The sequence below is a fragment of the Hetaerina americana genome, unplaced genomic scaffold (assembly GCF_022747635.1).
Source record: "Hetaerina americana unplaced genomic scaffold, ioHetAmer1.1.p SCAF_3, whole genome shotgun sequence".
In the NCBI taxonomy this organism is placed as follows: domain Eukaryota; kingdom Metazoa; phylum Arthropoda; class Insecta; order Odonata; family Calopterygidae; genus Hetaerina; species Hetaerina americana.
Window position 1 is genome coordinate 76,877,933 of NW_027286874.1, and position 18,529 is coordinate 76,896,461.

At 34.2% G+C, this 18,529-nt stretch overlaps 1 protein-coding gene across 1 annotated transcript; it reads right to left on the reverse strand.

Moving 5' to 3' along the window:
* Nucleotides 1-4,421: 4,421 nt before the first annotated feature.
* On the reverse strand, nt 4,422-15,138 carry LOC139690401 (cysteine-rich hydrophobic domain-containing protein 2). Its single transcript, XM_071587837.1, has 4 exons — nt 15,020-15,138; nt 10,399-10,609; nt 9,999-10,115; nt 4,422-9,044 (listed from the first exon to the last, which is right to left on the reverse strand). The coding sequence occupies exons 1-4, from the start codon at nt 15,136-15,138 to the stop codon at nt 8,994-8,996; spliced, it is 498 nt and encodes a 165-aa protein (XP_071443938.1). The 3' UTR covers nt 4,422-8,993.
* Nucleotides 15,139-18,529: the final 3,391 nt, after the last annotated feature.

Consider the following 18,529-nt stretch of genomic DNA (forward strand, 5'->3'; position numbering starts at 1 on the left):
AAAAATGTTACATGAGTATACACCAGGAAAATTTCATGATCATACAAAACATTGCCCAAAAGAAACTCCTATAAGGTACTACTTTCTCCAGTCCAGACTTATTGCTCTTCCAGTTGGCAGAAAAAATTTGCCTTGTCAGCAAGAGACATGCATTAGGATAATTTTACAGATTAAAACATTTTCTCCCAGAGAGAGAAGTTACAGGCTAGGGCCCCAGAGGTTGACTTGACTATGCTTACTATTGTGGTATTTTCCACAATTAATTTGAAGTTAGAAACCAGCTTTTTCCACAGATTTAAACCTTTTGATCATGGAAGCTGCTGTGAAAAAGTACCTGAAAGAGAGAATTCCTGCCAGTGATGGCGTTTTTATGGAAGTGAAAAACTAAAAGGGAAAATTACACTTATTTTGGAATACTATGATAGATGACTTCAGGTCTACTCTCATAGCTGTGGACTCTTGGCCAAAAAATGCATATATCAATAATTATTCTTTTCGGGAAAGATGTCATGATCCCCTTCAAGAATAGCAGATATGAGTGCATGGCCCAAACTCACCCAAGGATTTGTGAGTATTGTCAAGGTATTACATGTAAATGTCCAGTCCCTAAGGAAAGAACTTTTGGAACTTGGAAATACTTGTATATACCTATAAAGTAAACAATATATGTATGAATCAGCATAGGCTTGTACTAATGGAAGTGCAATAAACATGTATCTCAGGGTACATTATTGCAGATCTGAATTTAAAAATGGTGGTGTTTTAATATAATACCACAAGAGTTTGTGTTCTGGTACAATCAACTTTAGCTACAAATTTCTTACTGAAGATATTTGAGTTGTGTCTTGCTAAGATTAGTGTAATTAATTACTCTTTAGTTTCTCTATGTCATCCATCTTTGAGTCATTTGAATGTATTTTTGGAAAATTAGCAAGACTACTAGAAATGATCAACATCATCAAAAATCAACTGCCTAAACACAATCTCAGCCATTTATTACAGGCGATTTTAACGAGGACATGTTTTCCAACTCCATTCACCTTAAGGATCCTCTCTCTCTTAAAATCCTTTAATCTCAGACTGTGAACCAATAACGAATCTACACATACGACAGACCATTCCTTGACCTAAGTGGACAATATAATCACCAATTACAATGCATATTGATTTAGTAGAAACTAATGAGATATGGTGTAATGTGATTTTTCCACTTGTGTCTACTTTTGCTCTCCCAGCATCTCCATGGGTGGTTTATTGTAATGGGTGATCCTTCTCTACAAATATTTATAACTTTCTAGATTTACTTCACAATGAGAACTGGTGAACTGCCTCTGTGGTTAATGACTTTATATCAGTTTTAATAATTTTTTATGGATTCATTCACTATTTTAACAGCTCAATTCTTTATATGAGGGTGGTTCCTGCAATTATTAATAAAACATGGGTAAATAATGAGATTTGTTATCTCTCAGCTTATATTATGGACCTGGCTCATTGCTGCAGGAGATTATTTTTCTGCGTCTTCTGTCCTGCTTCTGTCACTTTTTCTTTGCAAGTGTTTTGTGGCTCATTGCTGCAGGTATTAAATTGCAACTAAAATATAAGCACTTCAGAAGACTGTAGAAACTTGATTAATACAGCCAAATATTTTTATAACAACCTAAGATTTTGAAACCTGGGAATAAAAATAATGGGAATACGGAAAATCATACAGGACTCTGGAATTCAAAGCCCCATCTCTCCAATGCAAATTAAGGTTAAATCCGGTCAATTAATTACTGATTTCTCACTTGTAGATCAATGTTCAATAAGAATTACACTCCGTCTTTAACTGTAGCTTCTAATGATCAACTACTTCTGCAAGTTACCTTAAATGTGGCCAAATCTTTCTTCCTCTCACCATTCACTGAAACTTAAACCGGTATCCATACAATTTCTGGATGAATCTACCAATGTGAAATCAATTTAGTGTACTGCATGAAGTTCAGCTGTACTAAACTTAATCATGAACATATAATATCCTAAAGAAAAAATATTTTCTAAATAGGTATTTCTAGATACTTTTAAAAGATAATTTGTGAAAAATTAATGATTTATTGTTCAACCCCAAATTTGACAGGTATCCTTAGTATGTAAGCCAATTGTTTTGAACAAAACTTTCATGAAAAATATATGTTTATTTATATTTAATATCCTTCCCATAGACTACAACAATGACGTGGTGAAGGGCTTGTGTGTCCCAATGACCCCTAGAGCTGTGCTGGCGGGAGCAATCATAATTGCTCATGGTAGGTTCACCCATGCAAAATAGGTCGAAGGTTAGCAGCCGGCTGCAAAAGCATCTGACCCCAAGGCAATGGGAAACCACCTCAATTATCATTCCCAAGAATATAATGATGGACGGTATAGAGAGTATGAGTCCTGGCAACCATGGGACTTGGCCCAATTGGCCGTGGGTCATTCCCCGCAGCGGGAGAGGCAAGGCTTCCGCGATCCTCATCTCACAAAACACTTGCAAAGGAAAACTGACAGAAGCAGGACAGAAGACGCAGAAGGAGAAAACAAATTAGTTAGAATAGGAACTTGGAATGTTAGGACAGTGTTGAGGACAGGAAAATAAGTGGTGAGATATGGAAAGAGGAAATATAGATATTTTAGGTTGATGCAAGGTGAGATGGAAGGATAGCAGAGATTATTGGAGTGATAGATATCAAATAAAATACACCGCCGACAAGAGCCAATTAAGGGTTGCCATAATATTGAATAAAGAGGTAAGCAATGGATAGAATATTACTAGTGGAGATAAAAGCAGAACCAACAAACTCGGTCATTTTTCAGGTATACATGCCACCAAGCAATCATTAGGAGGAATAAGTCGATAGGATATACAACTAGTTGTAACAAACAGGGGGAACGGAGTGTCCAGATGGGCAGTGTTGGCAAGAGGTGTAAATTAGGGTAATCCATTATCACCAGTGCTGCTCAACGTATATGTGGAGGAAATGATTAAAGAGGCACATGAAGAACTTGAGGTAGGAATGAAAGTCGTAGGGGAATTCGTAAAATCAGTTAGGTTGGCTGATGACCAAGCTTTAGTTTGTCAGTCAGCCAAGGGGTTGCAAGCATTGCTGAGTGAATTGGAATTTCAGTGCGACAAGTATGGGATGAGAATCAATATTAATAAAACAAAGGTTATGCGATTTTCTAGAAAGAAAAAGGCTAAGCTAAACATTAAAATAATAGGGCAAAAACTAGAGCAGTTAGAACAGTTTACGTATTGCCGAAGTGTTTAGGACCAACAATGTCAAAGTAGTATGGACGTAAGGAGGAGAATTGCACTAGGCAGAGAGGCTTTCACAAGGAGGAAGAAGTTGATGACAGGGACGTTGAGTAAGGATGTTAAGAAAAGACTCGTAAAAACTTTGATATGGAGAGTAGCTATGTACGGCACGGAAATGTGGTCATTGAAGCAGGAAGATAGATGTAGATTGGAGGCTTTTGAAGTGTGAGTGTGGAGAAGAATGGAGAAGGTGAAGTGGACCAAGAAGAAAACAAATGAGGAAGTGGTGGGCGATGAGAAGGGTTAGTTGGGAGAAATCTTAAGGAGGGAGGAAAAATGAATGAAGGGCGTATTGTTCAGCAGTGGGATGCTGAAAACTGTAATAGAGGGGAGAACATTCGCCAAACTACGAAAGGGCAGGAATAGGATAGGGATATTAAATATGGATATCCAAATGATTACAAACAAGAACACTGAAAATTCTTCATTGACAGCATATAATAATTGAATGGGTACTTGTATTAACTACATTTTTTGGGAGCACTGGAGCAAGTGTGATTAAGAATGCATTTTTATGTGAACTAATTCTTCAACAAGATACATTTTTAAAGAACACTATTATTTAAACCTGAATATTTTGAGCTTAAAGAAACAGATTTGTAGCTAACTAAATAACTTTTATCTTTTTATAAGATAACTTTATCAACTCAAGGAACTGCGGGTGATGCCACCATGATAAATACTTTAATGGAGTCTTCTGCTGCTGATTTCCAGTCAAGTCCTAAAACCAATTAAGCAACCAAGGTGCCCTCTTACAAAGGTAATAGAGAGAACCAGATTGGAGTCCCAGTTGAAGTGCATTCTTTTTACATTGTAAAATTTATTCAAATTTATCAATCAATTTTTTGTGCATAATATTAATATGCAGACACTATTTTTGCTAAGTCTAGCCTTTCCGGTTATACTGACTTGCAACTAAAACATTAACCTGCTAGTTTCTTATCCCAAACATGATTTTACTTTGGACCATGGCAATTTTTCACCAGGCTAAATAGCGGCGATCCAGTCCTCCACCATTACATCAATATCAATCTCAAAAGGTTTCCATAGTTCAGTGATGATTAAAAAATAAACATATTTACAAAAATATCTTTATTGTTATAGGCAACAGCAAGAGCTTGACATAAATTGCACTTGCATAATATACAAATATTTCTGCTATCTGGGAACTCCCTCCAATTTGTTCAATGCAGGCAACCTTCCATGCACTGAAGTGCTCTATCTACACTGTAATATACAAACTCAACCTTCTCCCTTGATGGAGATTTTCACTAAAACTGCAAGTAGTTGGACAAAGAATCAACTTTATACATTTGCATGGAGTGAAACATTTCAAAAAGCCAGTTCTATAAAAATTTGAAAGTGAAGCATTAATGTCTGTTCACTTTGGAAATTAATGAACCAAATGGTATCACTTCACACTTAATGGCGTTCAAATGATACCAACAACTCAGGGTAATTTAGCAGTTGGACATATAGAATAGACATACAAGCAAACTAACACTTATCAGTAATATTGCGTGACATCATAAATTAAAAATTTAGTTAATTTTGCTCGAGAGGTCTTGCACAAATTGCTATCATAGCTGCTATCACTGCTAAATGTCCACATGATTCAATATGTTCATAAGTAGGCAAGTAGTGAGAAATTCACTTCAAATGTCAGACTGCAGAATAAGTTTGCAAGGGCAAGTAAGAGAAAAACATAATTTTCCCACACATGCCTAACTGCTTTCCATAAAATGGTGTGTTCTCTCAGGGGTAACTCAAGGCACTCTCATGTCACATTAGCACACAGCCATTTCACCTGAGCAGGCCATTTATTCTGCCATGTTCTGTAAAAGACTGCAAAAGACATATCGAAACTGTGCCGAAAGCTGAATCAATAAGATGAGTCCAGCACCTATTTGATAATTATAAATTGTGATAAATGACAAAATATGATGACTGAAAGGAGAACTAAGATTCACCAGAAACTATAATGGTTGTCTCTAACTATACAAAAATCATTTACAGGTAAATAAACCTTAAACTGCAACAAAGTTTAATGTTTCAGCAGTAGAGGGATGATTGTGAAGCCATACAACAATGTGTGACATCAAAATAATTTAACATCCCTACACTGAAATGGCATTGTCAGTAATTAACCTTGAAAATATTTGTTCACAAACATTAAAATATCAATAATATATGACATAAAATGATTAATTGGGATCCATGAATATGCGCTCATGAACATAAGCAGCATAATCAAAGTTTCATGTCCCTAACGGATACTACAACTAATAATTTTGCATAAGCTATTCCCTTGATCAATCTGAGAGGTAAGCAGATCATAAGCTCAACTTCAGAATTGGGTGAAATGATGACATATACACATTGGGGGCAATCATCATGAAAATACTTTAACAATATTACAATGATGAGTCCAGAAAAGAAAACATAAAATTTTGTTTTCTAACTAAGATGATTTCTCAACTCCCATGACATTAACAATCAACCATCAAAAACAAATTCCATTGAATGGTCAAATTCATTAATGAGGGATTAAGATAAAAATGGGCCAAATTTCCAGTGCATTGTTAAAAGAACAATCAACATTTGTAACAGGAATTATATAACAGAAATTATATAATAGAAAAAATATCTCAAAATTTTCCTTAGAATTAAAAACTCTACTTAATAACAGTGAAGCTGATTAATGCAAAGGGAGAATTTTGCAGCCAATACTATATGTTATGAACACACAGTCAAAACAAAATCCTTGGAATTTTCTGCAGTTTGATAACAATAATAATGTTAACAAATGGGAACAGGAGTTATCACTACTGACTTAAACACTGGATTCCAATCAGTTATGTGTTCATATCAATCACTAAGTTTTCATTTCATTAAAGCTTCATTTAAGTGTCTGAAAGCAATGTGTCTCATCTCCAAATGAAATTCTAGAGCAATGCCCACACTCAGTCTTTCATCACGTAACAACAAGGTATTACCATGAATAAACTGTAAATTTCATTGTTTGTGTAAAAATAATTATTTTTGAGTTTTCATTTGGGCAATAATCCATTATCTAGTTTGGAACAGCATCAATACCTAATAGAGGCATTAATCTTTATAATAATTGATATCTGTGCACAATAGACAAAAACATAAATACATGAGAATATATTGCCATCTTAACACTAAACATGAGATTCCACAGTTTGTACTAAGTAAAATACAATCAGCACAGACATGTCCAATAACACGTATATGCAAATTATGTCTTCCTACATACACATAGATAGATATATTTATATAAAGAAAAGCTTAACAAAACATATGTCTATTTTATTTAAAGCTCACACTACACATGTGAAATTTTCCTGAGGGTTGCGAATATTTGTTTAAATAAAAAATCAACTAATTTTAAAGAAATCAGACAGGTTGAGTGGAGAGTTCAAGGTTTATTCTTAATGACCAGCATTAAAATGGAAAAATTTGAATCCACGGTGTAACCCAAGTATACAAACTGAAATTGAGTATTTTGTTTCAACAAATATTAATTTTCTTGCATCTCAAGACTTCCTTGCAAGAATAAATGATTGCATTGCTTGCAGTATTTTACTGCTTTCATTTTGGAATACATTTGTCATGAGATATCAAGCCACATTGAAAGCGTAATGTGTCCAAAGCCTCAAAAATCTGAGGATAACTAAAAATCAGCATATTCACAGCAAACTGCTTTTCCATCAAAACCTACTTGTGCAAGAGTTTATGTGAGACAGAAAACAGATACTTATATTCTAATCTATTAGTTCTAAAAAAACTCATAGATTTACATACATCAATTCCCAACCAAATTCCCACTGTCATAAATTTTTGATGACATTTAAAAAACTCAAGAGCTGTTGAAGAAACCGCACTATCCCATCTCCATCCTCAGTGATTATGAAAAAGATTTAATTACGATCAAGGCTTGTTACCAACTGCACACATGATAAGACTTCATATGATTCCATAACATATAAAAGCTTTGGCCATAAAATGAATGCTGACTTTAGGAGTAATGGCTACGAGGATGAAACATCATTAGACCTCTTTCAAGGAGAGAAAGGAAATAAATAATGGAAAAACAACCTGGATACTTTTCAAAACATATGTATCCATGAAAGAGAAGAAGCGGAGAGGGGTTGGACGGTCTCTTTTTCTCCTTTATTTTTTGGAGACTCGCTAAAATTTACTACGTGAATGTCTTTTAGGCAGGTTATCAGAAGTATTGTTTAAGATAAAAATATATTGGCAAATTTAACCTACAAGTTTAATGCACCTCAAAGGCTTATAAAGCCACATGCAAATCCCTCATTTAAAATATTTAATGGGATATGTCATATGATTCACTGAAAAGCTCCACCACATAATTGTCTCTACAAATTCAAATTTCAACCGTATCAATATTGTCACAAACTGCACCTTTTGCTTAACCAAGTTTCAAGTCTATGTGAATGTGTATACTAGTTGCACGTCAGATGATAGGAATGGAGGGATTCTTATGGATCAGTAGTACCGGTGGAGGGTTACACAGGCAAAACTATAGGCTACATCACAAATGAGGTACATGTAAAATTTAAAAAATAAAACTAATGTATTAAGTACACAAGCTATTGCATGTAACCCACTTAATGTGAATTGTCCAAAGGCATTACTGCATGCAGAAGCAATTGCAAAAAAAAAGGCTTTCTACATTTGCCTTCTTATATATTTAATTTCATTGAGCACAAAGAAGCACAGGCACACCTTAAAAGTATTCTGTCTCAACTAATGACAAACTTGAACATTACAGGGAAGCCCGTTCACCATCAACCTGACTCAGCCAAATTCACATATCAAAGATTAAAAACAGGTAAGAGGCACAGAACATCAAATTAAGTGTTTACCATGTGCATGACAAAGATACAAAAAGTCTATTTTGAGTGTAATCAACATAAATGCACCTTTAAAAAGGCAGCAGCAGATTCCCAGTTTCTTTTCAAGAATTGCTGTAAACAAGTCTTGAGTTAATATCATTTGTTCATGTAACAATCATAATTATACCACAAATAAATTTCACACATCCCATTTTACCATTCATTAAATCCAATTGTGGCAGCGTAGCTATAACTTCATAAAAAGTTATTTTCATTACTTACTTTAACTTTACAAAGCCCTAAAAAAATGTGTAGGTCTTCATAACTTCTCAGTGATGATACATACATGCACCTAATCTCTACACAACAATAGATACCTTGATCCATTATGTAGTTTCAAAACTCCTCATTTACCCTTCGAGTGACCATCTCTTTTCACAAAGAAAATAAATCCACACGCACCACTTGTAATAAATGTATTCTTCACATAATTTCTCATACTTCAAATAAGTCACATTCTTAATACGTCAGTGCGGGTTAACTTGAGCGACTTTGCACTAAGCACCTTAATCTTCAAGTATGATGTCATAAATCACCTGGCACCATGTACATTCTAGCTTCTGGTGGTGAAACACATTTCCAATATTTTAAACCAAGAGCAATGGAATTTTTACTGCACATGATTTAAACAAACTTGTCCCAAAAACTCCTAATCCATTAGTAAAGCTTAAGGCTGAAGCCTATCATTTCACTAGAATTCTTTTTCAGTCCGGCCTATATATAGGTATCTTGGGAATAAATTCCACCAGGAGAACCTGTAGATCAAATCAAAGTAAGGCTTTAGTCATATTGAGTGAAATATAACATGCAATAAAAATAAAAACTTCTGAAAACACTGGTATCTGCTAACAGTGTTTGTCATTTGACTCTCACTGTAGGTTTAACACTTTTCATTTTATCTCGCAACATAAACATTAACTATGTGCACTTGTGATTTTCACAGGTAAAGAGGAATTCACTCAAGCAGTCTTGCATGATGGCAGAGATGGGTAGAGATGAGCAGAGAAGGTAGGTACACCAATGAGTTTCACCAGCTGGATGTGACCAAGTAAATATTTTCTTCATAAATGTACTCTCTGCTTTTAAAAATTTAATCAATAAAAAGCTAGCCCAAGGTTTGAACTTGGTTATTTTTGTTTCCGTTGGAAAGAGTGACTTCTATTTATATTTCAACAGTGCACATAATAGGATGCTCACATGGGTTCCAAAAGTTGGGCTCATGCAAAATCCTAATTTTGATAGCTGATTGAGATTATGCACATCAGTATAAAGTAAAATCAAATTAACAAAAATTAAAATTCATTAAAAATTTTTTCAACTATCATGAAAGAGTCATGGCTTTCAAATACATAGATATGCTTTAGCTTGATGAAAAATTGTCATCTCTTCCATATTATACTGCATTATTGGGGTGCATCCATCTTATTCCATTGCATACAGTTCAGGTAGCCATAGAACTAGCATAGCTGCAACACCACATGGAGTACTGACTTGAAGGTCAAGTGATTCCCTCCAACACATTTCATAAGCACTATATGCATTGATTTGTAACATATATAACTTTTATCCAAATTTAATTACTAATTCTGACCTACTCATCATAAAGAACTTGGGGAATATTCCATTTCCAGGGAAAAATCACCAGAGCAAGGACCAAAAATTGTATATGTTTGTGGCAAAAGATAATAAACATGGAGGCATAAACTTACATATTCCATCATTGAAGAGGAGTCGCAACGTTGTTTTGCAAGCCTCCAATGGAGACCAAGTTTGTGGTATAGATGGCTATTTTCCCACTCCAGAAGCTTTTCTATTGAATGCTGAGTCTAAAATCAAGAAAAGTTACTTGGGTTACAAAACTGCTATGATACAAAAATTGAATGATCAGATGCATTTTGATGATGTAACACTAAAATGTCATCGCATATCTACATCAAGGCACAATAGCAACAAAAATTAAGTACACTTAAAATAACATACACTTAAATAATCCTTTTATAGAAACCAGAGTGTAATTTAACACATTTTTCTATATCTACACTGTAAAGCCTCGTTTTTACAGAGCATATGGACAAAATGTTCTTAGATTGGTTGAAACATTTACCATACCCGTTTTGATAAACAGAGCACTGGCCACAATGAACATCCCAATGTACAACAACAGCAAACACAACCACAGAAGAGCCAGCGAGCATTGACGGGAAGTGTTTTGCGAAGAAGAGCATTGACACGCCCGACTGTCTCTTCCAGCTCCTCAGGTGCAACTCGGGAAACCAGCCCCGGGGGAAACTCTGTGTCAAATCTATTGCTGAGTCCAAAACTGTAAGAGTAAATACATTTTAGGAAAACTTATTTGCTGTAGGGTAACTCCACCTCAGCTTATGGTTTGCAGTATATACTACACTTTACATCCTACAGGGGTTTAATGCATAGAGTATACTGAAGATAAGAAATAATTTACTGCCAAAGGGAAATAAGTTTAATTCTATGAAAGTCATGACAGCTAGAATACAAATATCAGGAACATGACTTAAAAAATGGAAAATCTGTGAGCCATAAATTCATACTCTTTTATAATCCAAATATGTATAATAATTACAAATGCATGACTACAAAAACTACACCAGTAATACAGGTATGTTGCCAAAAGTATATCTACGGTAAGAGGATTATAATTTCATATTTTAACAAGAACAAAATCACTTCTGCCTGGCTTTATTCATTGGTAAAATGCTGTAATGTAATCCAGATAGAGAATTGGAGATGAAGCGTCCTCATAGCTACAGAGAAATGATGCCTTGGAAATGGATTGCAAATGCATAACATTTTTTCATTGTTGCCCGAATAAGAAGTATAAAATATTCTAAATTATTTCATCAATCTAAGATTTCTTGAAATTGTTGTGCCTGCATTACTTGTAACAACAAGTTTATAGTTTGGGATGTATTATGTCTCACTCCTTATTACAAAGTTATATTTGTTTTTAAGACAGAACATTGCATTTCACCAGAATCTCATGAATGCATAACACTGCTATTATCAGCATTATCTTCTCTGGACTCACCCAACCCTTAACTTGGAGTTTATGCCAGAACTGAAATGGTTAACCATCACACAAGAACATTGAAAAATAATTCAGCATCATTAAAGGCTTGATTCTACCCCAATCAGCTTCCCAAAAAAGCTGTGGAGATTGTAAAAATGTGCACTTGATGTTGAAAACAAAATATCCTAAATTCCTACAATGAAGGGTTTTTACCACAACTTTAAAAAATAAATCCTTCCTACATATGTTTACATTATGTAGGTAACTGCCAATTACTCCACCGGACCTTTCATTGTGAGCTGTTGAGAAGGAATGTTCTCTACAACCATTTAGAAGCCTTTCAATATTTTTTGAATTCATTTTTCAAAGTGTGAATTAACCTCAACCCATTCACAACTAAATTATTTTGAAAGCTATTTTGAAAAAAAAAGACATTGTGATATATTTACTTTGGAGGAATACTTAACAGAAAATGATGTTAGTTGGATTTGGGTGTAGGGTAAATTATTCAATCTCTCTGAAATTCAATAGGGAAGCAGATCAGTTTTCTCATGGAGTAGTGTGCAAGAGAGTAATGGATGCTGGCAATTGGTGCATAAGCATTTTCACTCACTTCATCTTTTCCTATGACTGACATAGCCATGCTGAACTCTTTTTTTGGAGAATATTACAGGCTTCAGCATGCAAAAATGTGAATTAACCTCAACCCATTCACAACTAAATTATTTTGAAAGCTATTTTTGAAAAAAAAGACATTGTGATATATTTACTTTGGAGGAATACTTAACAGAAAATGATGCTAGTTGGATTTGGGTGTAGGGTAAATTATTCAATCTCTCTGAAATTCAATAGGGAAGCATTATTTTGCATCCGGACATTAAATGATGACAAAAAGAAAACTGAAAAGGAAACGTAAAAAAAGTTATATCTTGCCATATCTAAATTTTAACCTGAGGCAAATTTGTTGGAATGAGTGATAATGAATGAATGCTCGACACTTTTTTAAACTACATAGCGTAATGAACTCTTCTGATTTTTTTAAATCTTAGTTTAAATGATAGATATAATTATTCGCCATAGAACAATACATAATTGTATGGGCTTCATTAAAGATTCAATTAAATTTACAGGTACATTAGATTTACATACATACAAATTCATAAGAATAATAATGTTCATGAAATATATAGGTATTAAAGATTTTAAAAACAGATTTCCTTGTATTGGCTATTTCTATGTATTCTTGGACACTATAAAAAACGTTATTTACAAAGAAGCCTTTCAATATTTTTTGAATTCATTTTTTTTTGAGGAAATATTTGTTTTAGCTCTTCAGGAAGTCAATTAAAGAGCAGTTTTCCTGAAACCTCTGGGTTTTTTGTAGTACTGCTACTCGTCAATGGCTATTATGAAGATAATCCTTACTCCTGGTTTCGTACTTGTGAACATCCCTATTTCTGACCAGAGGAGGGGTTTTGGGGCAGGCATACAGAATCACATTATACGTATGTATACAGGGAATGGTCATGATTTTGTGACATTTGAAATACTCCCTGCAGGATTTTCTTGCATTAAGTTTAAATATAACCCTTAATGCATGTTTTTGAAGGGTGAGTATTCTATTGATGTTTCCAAGTGCTGAACTCCTCTAGCAGATGATGCCATATCGAGCTATGGACTCAAATACACCATGGTATACTAGGATTAATACTTCTGTTTTACAATAGTTAGCAAGATTTATGAAAAGGACTAGGACTGAGCATAATACCATAATCGTAATTACTAAATAACTATGGTCTATTTATCAAATATAAATTTTTAAGACTTATATTCCTTTACTTCCCCAATGTAAATATGAAATCTTGGTTTAAGAAGATTGAATGCAAATCACCAGGGGTCCATTAAATGTAATTATAGACAGTAGTTTGATTAGGGTGGCTTTCATTGTAAGCACATTTCAACACATGCACATATGGCAAGCCTCCCATGTCAATACTATAACTCTGAAGTTGATTTTGTTGTAATTTCTGAGAATATGGAGAAAAAGCCTTAAATATTTTTGCACCACTTCAAATTTTACCTTTATCCATAGGTAAAACTGGCTAAAACCGAGGTGTTTGCAAGCCCTGGTAAAAGCATTTCCCAGAAATAGAATATCAGCATTATTTAAAATACATCAATTGTACAAAAAATACAAATTAATCAACCATTTGGCGAGTTCTATTGGCAATTACAAACAATATTATGTCGATAAATACTGAACCGTAACTATTTAAGCAATTATGATAAAGACTGCGGAGATAGATCGGATGACCAGTCAAATTTTGCGGAAGTCTCATCATTTAGAGAGAGGAACCAAGAACAAGTAAGACTCGAGTGTAATTAATAACCAAGAGCACTAAATTTCTTTAAAATCATTATAATAGGATTAAAAGTACAACTAAATACGTTATTTTCCACAATAATTTGCATATTAATAAATCACTATCAACAGCAGACAATGCTTACAAAACCTTCAACTTCATCAACGACCGCGATTAGAAAAAAATGGGTGCTAGATGTTATAGTACAGAAACTAGAAAATCTCTTCAAAACCGCTCTGATCAACACATCATGGGCAGCATAACCATGATTGATGGGACGTGAAAAATTTCATTTCATATAGTTTTACGAAGTAATCATTATTTCTTTTGCAATTTATTTTTTGTAAACAATGATAGGTTACATGGGCCAAAAAACAAAATTTCAATTTCGGCATTTGTGACTATTTTGTACAAGTGACACTCCAGCTTGCACATAATATAACCACATCCATGGAGGAATAATACAATGATGTATTCTTTCATGGTCAAATCCTTTAAAACACTAACTTACTTTACAAGGTGGTCATAATTTAAATAACATTTCGTCATCGACATCTATGAAAAAGCATCGGTAGTTGTACCATCGCCATGACAAAATAAACAAAAATGGGAATTCCGCCAGCGATATTTTATAATACAGAGTAAGCATTTATTTAATGTCAACTGAAATAAAATAAAGTCGACTAATTCCTACTCATTTCATGCATTTGGACGAAGATCTCTTCACGTACTTTTCGCTGCGTTTCTGGTGAATGTAAGATTTTATATCTTCCAAAATTTAATTCAAGATTAGAACGAATTGCATGCTTCACAAATCCAACGCAGAAAACATTTTATTATCCTTAAATCATACGAAATTACTGCGCGCAAGAGCAAATGAGTCATTCATTTCGAATAAATTCAAATTAAGCACATAAGTAATTAGTTCGCTAACCAGGCTACAATAATATTTTAATGGGATAAAATCAATACTTTCATTGTATGAAATTTTGATCAAGAGTTCTTCGCCAGTAAAAACGCAACAGTCAGACCAGCTGTGTATATGGGAAAAGACATCAAAACAAAATCAGCTGATTGCCTTAATACGGAACATTTACCTTTAATTTCAAACGAGGGGATGGAACTTGGACTGGATAAGCAATAAAAAGAATGAAATAAAAATACGCAGTACAATCGGCTTAATAAATAAGATCGATGAATAAGGCTTAATTTTTCACTCACTTCTTACCATAAATGGAACACAATAAAACCATTGCCCAAGGTTACAATGATAGGATATATCCTCGATAATGAAATTAAGAAAAAATCAAAATGCACGTACACAGTCATATTCCCTGCTCCTCGAATAACAACGGGGTCAGGCACCAATGTAACGTAGGTGTCTTCCAAAATTCCTTCATTTTCCTCTTCTTCCTCGTATATTGCATCAAAGTCTGCCATGATGATCGACCCTTTGATTCATGGGTAAAAGGAGAAGACGTAGCGTATGAAAAATTCTACTTCGTTGATATGAGAAATTTGTGTTCGATGTAAGTGAATTTAGCGTAGACATGAGCATATGGTAACATTCCAAACAAGCTTAATGTAAATATTTTTAAATTTCTTAAAATTTACTGAAATTAACGATATATACTCCGATGCAATCTAGAGAGAAAATATTTTTACAAATCTATCGAGTGTTCGACGACGAAGAATCTTTTTTCAGCGGGCAATCTGAACATAATCCAGAGTAAACTTGGATGATAACTTCTGAAATCTTTCGAAAATAAATTTGTGCTTTTTCTATTAGTCACTTTCCTATTTGATGTATTTCAGAATTCATTATTATTCCCATGCCCCTATTTCTTCATGCATAGTTCAGTGTGTTTATGCAAAAGTGGAGAATGACTGAAGAATTCTCCTAAGTACTGTAATGACGCCTCTGGCAAAGCAAAAAGGATCAAAGAAACGTGAGGGGAACAGCACGAGTATCCTGATCGTTAATACAGAGAAAATATGGGGTGATTAAAAGGAATATAATAAGGGCAACTTTGTAACATGAGAAAGATGATGGAACTCTATGCGCAAGAGGAAATAAGCTGGTGAGTAAGTCAGAAGTCCAAAATGTACATGGAAGACAGTCGAAACAGGACAGGTGATTTGAAATAGGAAGAGGCGTGAGGCAGGGTCCCTTTATCTCTCTGTTTGACGTCTACATGGAGGATATGTTGGAAGAGAGCTGAGAGGGAGATAAGGAAGTGAGCATTAATGGAAGAAAAATAAAATATGTCAAATGCACAGGTAATATGATTTTGTTTTCATAGAGTGAATAGGATTTGTATGTAATATGCAATTAAGACAGGCAAAAATGGAATGCAGACTCAAAGTGAACTGCGATAATTACTATTGGAAAGGGGGAATACTTTTATGTCTTTGTGGATGAAGAGTTGTTGAACCAAAGAATAAAATGATATACAAGTATCTGAAAAGAGAAGTGTAGCGGGAGAGAAACGGAATTAGATGACTAAGGAGGATCTTAAAAGGAAAAGGATATTACTTAATGCATAAAATGAAGCCGAAATTACGGAAGAGAAAGTGAAGTGTTTTCTTGGCAGATTTTCATATGGTGATGAAATATGGTCAGTATCTTTAAGTATTGGAAGATTTAACAATATAGTTAGATTTAAGAAGGGTTTTAAAAGTAGCAATAAAGAAAAAAAATATATTGGTTGCAAAGCTGAATACGGAAGACAGTGCTTATCATCACATTCATGCAGAGATTATAGATGAAGTGGTGTTGATTAAAGGAAGGAAGAAAGTAGTTCTAAACTATTTTAGCCAATAAGAAAAATGGATCAGATTTCTACCAAGGAAGATATGTTTGTTAACTGACGATCTAGAAGGAATGATAGAACTACCAAAAAGAGGGAGAAATAAGATTTTCTGATAGGAGATGTCAGACTTGAAGAGCAAGCAATCCTATAGAGAGATATTAAGACACTAGGATCTTCTGTAAGGAAGCAACACTTGATATCTATGACATTAATGATAATTGGGCCTCGAGTACCTAACCACTTAAAATTGACTTAAGGGTTCAAGGTTCTTTCCAAATGTATTGAATAAACTACTATCCCGGTGGATAGCACTTTATTCAATATGGAATGTTCAGGTCCAAATTAATTCTGCACAGTTTTTGCTCACTGTATATATAAGGCTCTTGGGCTGCTCTTGGCCATTGGGTCTGCTACGCTGTATTTGGTCATTTTGTAGAAAATTTGTTTCAATGTGGAGGAGAGGGGATAGCCATCCTTACCTGTTTAAGGCATCCATAGTGTTGTCGAATTCGATCACCTCTGGTATCAGCTGAGGAAAGTACTTATTTTCCCTGGCTTATCTTGAATTTGTCAAAATCAATTTGTTCAGGTGCTGATCAGATTTGCTCTAAACAACAGTATTGCTTCTTTTTTTTCCCTAATCCACCTTTGAGAGATCTAGAAGTTTGGCCAATGCATGATTTTCCATGGTTGCACTTTAATTTGTACATACCTTCATGAATTTATTTAGTGTGTTGACCTCTCAAGGTTTTTCGAAAGCCTTCACAGAGTCTATAACTGTTAGAGGATTCTGCAGAGCTACTACAAATCCATTATATATTCACACACACATATATATGCATGTACTTTGCTTAGAACCTTGTTTGTATTACATAATCATACCATATGATTAACATTACAATATGTGATTAGGAACAATCACTCGATATTTTTTTAAGAATGATGTAATATTACTTGATTTGTTTTTACATACTTTTACCTGAAAACAAACAATTTTTTCTTCCACTCCACATGTAACTCCTCATTTTCCACACACCGATTAGCATTGCTTTTGATCCTTGTATTTCCTCAAATCCCATCCTTTGCATAGTTTGCAATGCAATTCAAAATTGGCCCAATTTTCAACTTCCTTTCAATCTTGTGAATAACTTTTGGAAGGAGGAGTATAAATTCAACTCAGTTCTGCACAAGTTTCTGAGGCATAGATTGTGCCAAATGCTCATATTTATCATTTTCAATTAGCAATATTGCATGATTCCACTTTATAAATAAAAACATGAAGGTCAGTAAAGTTTGCTACTGGACATGCATGTGATTGGCTCATTACAAGACATGCTTTTCATCACTGAATGAATTCAAGATCGATAAAATTATCTGATCAGGTACAAGAAAAACGTTTCAAGATTATAATTTTTCTTTCCCATAATTCTCTTCCAAGGACTTACCTTGAAGTTGGGGTGGAATGCTTTTCATTCCCAATGGCAATTGTTTTTACATTTTAAGCCCATGGCTGGGTGAGGTGGCTCCTGCCCTTGAATGTTTCTCTGGACAAAGAAACATGAAATCTATGCTGCACATGGCTTCTCCATGGTTTTGGGACTATTGATGATTTTTTAACATATTAAATGCCACTGCAAAGCTGTATTATCACAGTACAATTACACATCAAAATTAAATATCTCCAATCTGGCATATATCTTTTGGATTATATAAAGCAAGTTTTGAATTTGTCATGAAATTTTCTACAATGCCAGAAACAAGGTAGGTAGGTTCTGGAGATATGTTGCTTCTTAATAATAATTTTTTAAAAGTTATATTCCTTATGAAGGAACTACTGGCACTGATTGTTTGCCCTTTTAGGTACTGACTTTTAATATGAAATCACTGTCATTGTCCAAAATCAAGCAGCTTGTGCAAGCATGGAAATTAATTTGGAGTGGAATATTACCTCACAGAAGTTTCAGAGGACCTAGAAAAAGATTACATTTTCCCTCAAAAAACCAAGCAAATTACTTCTA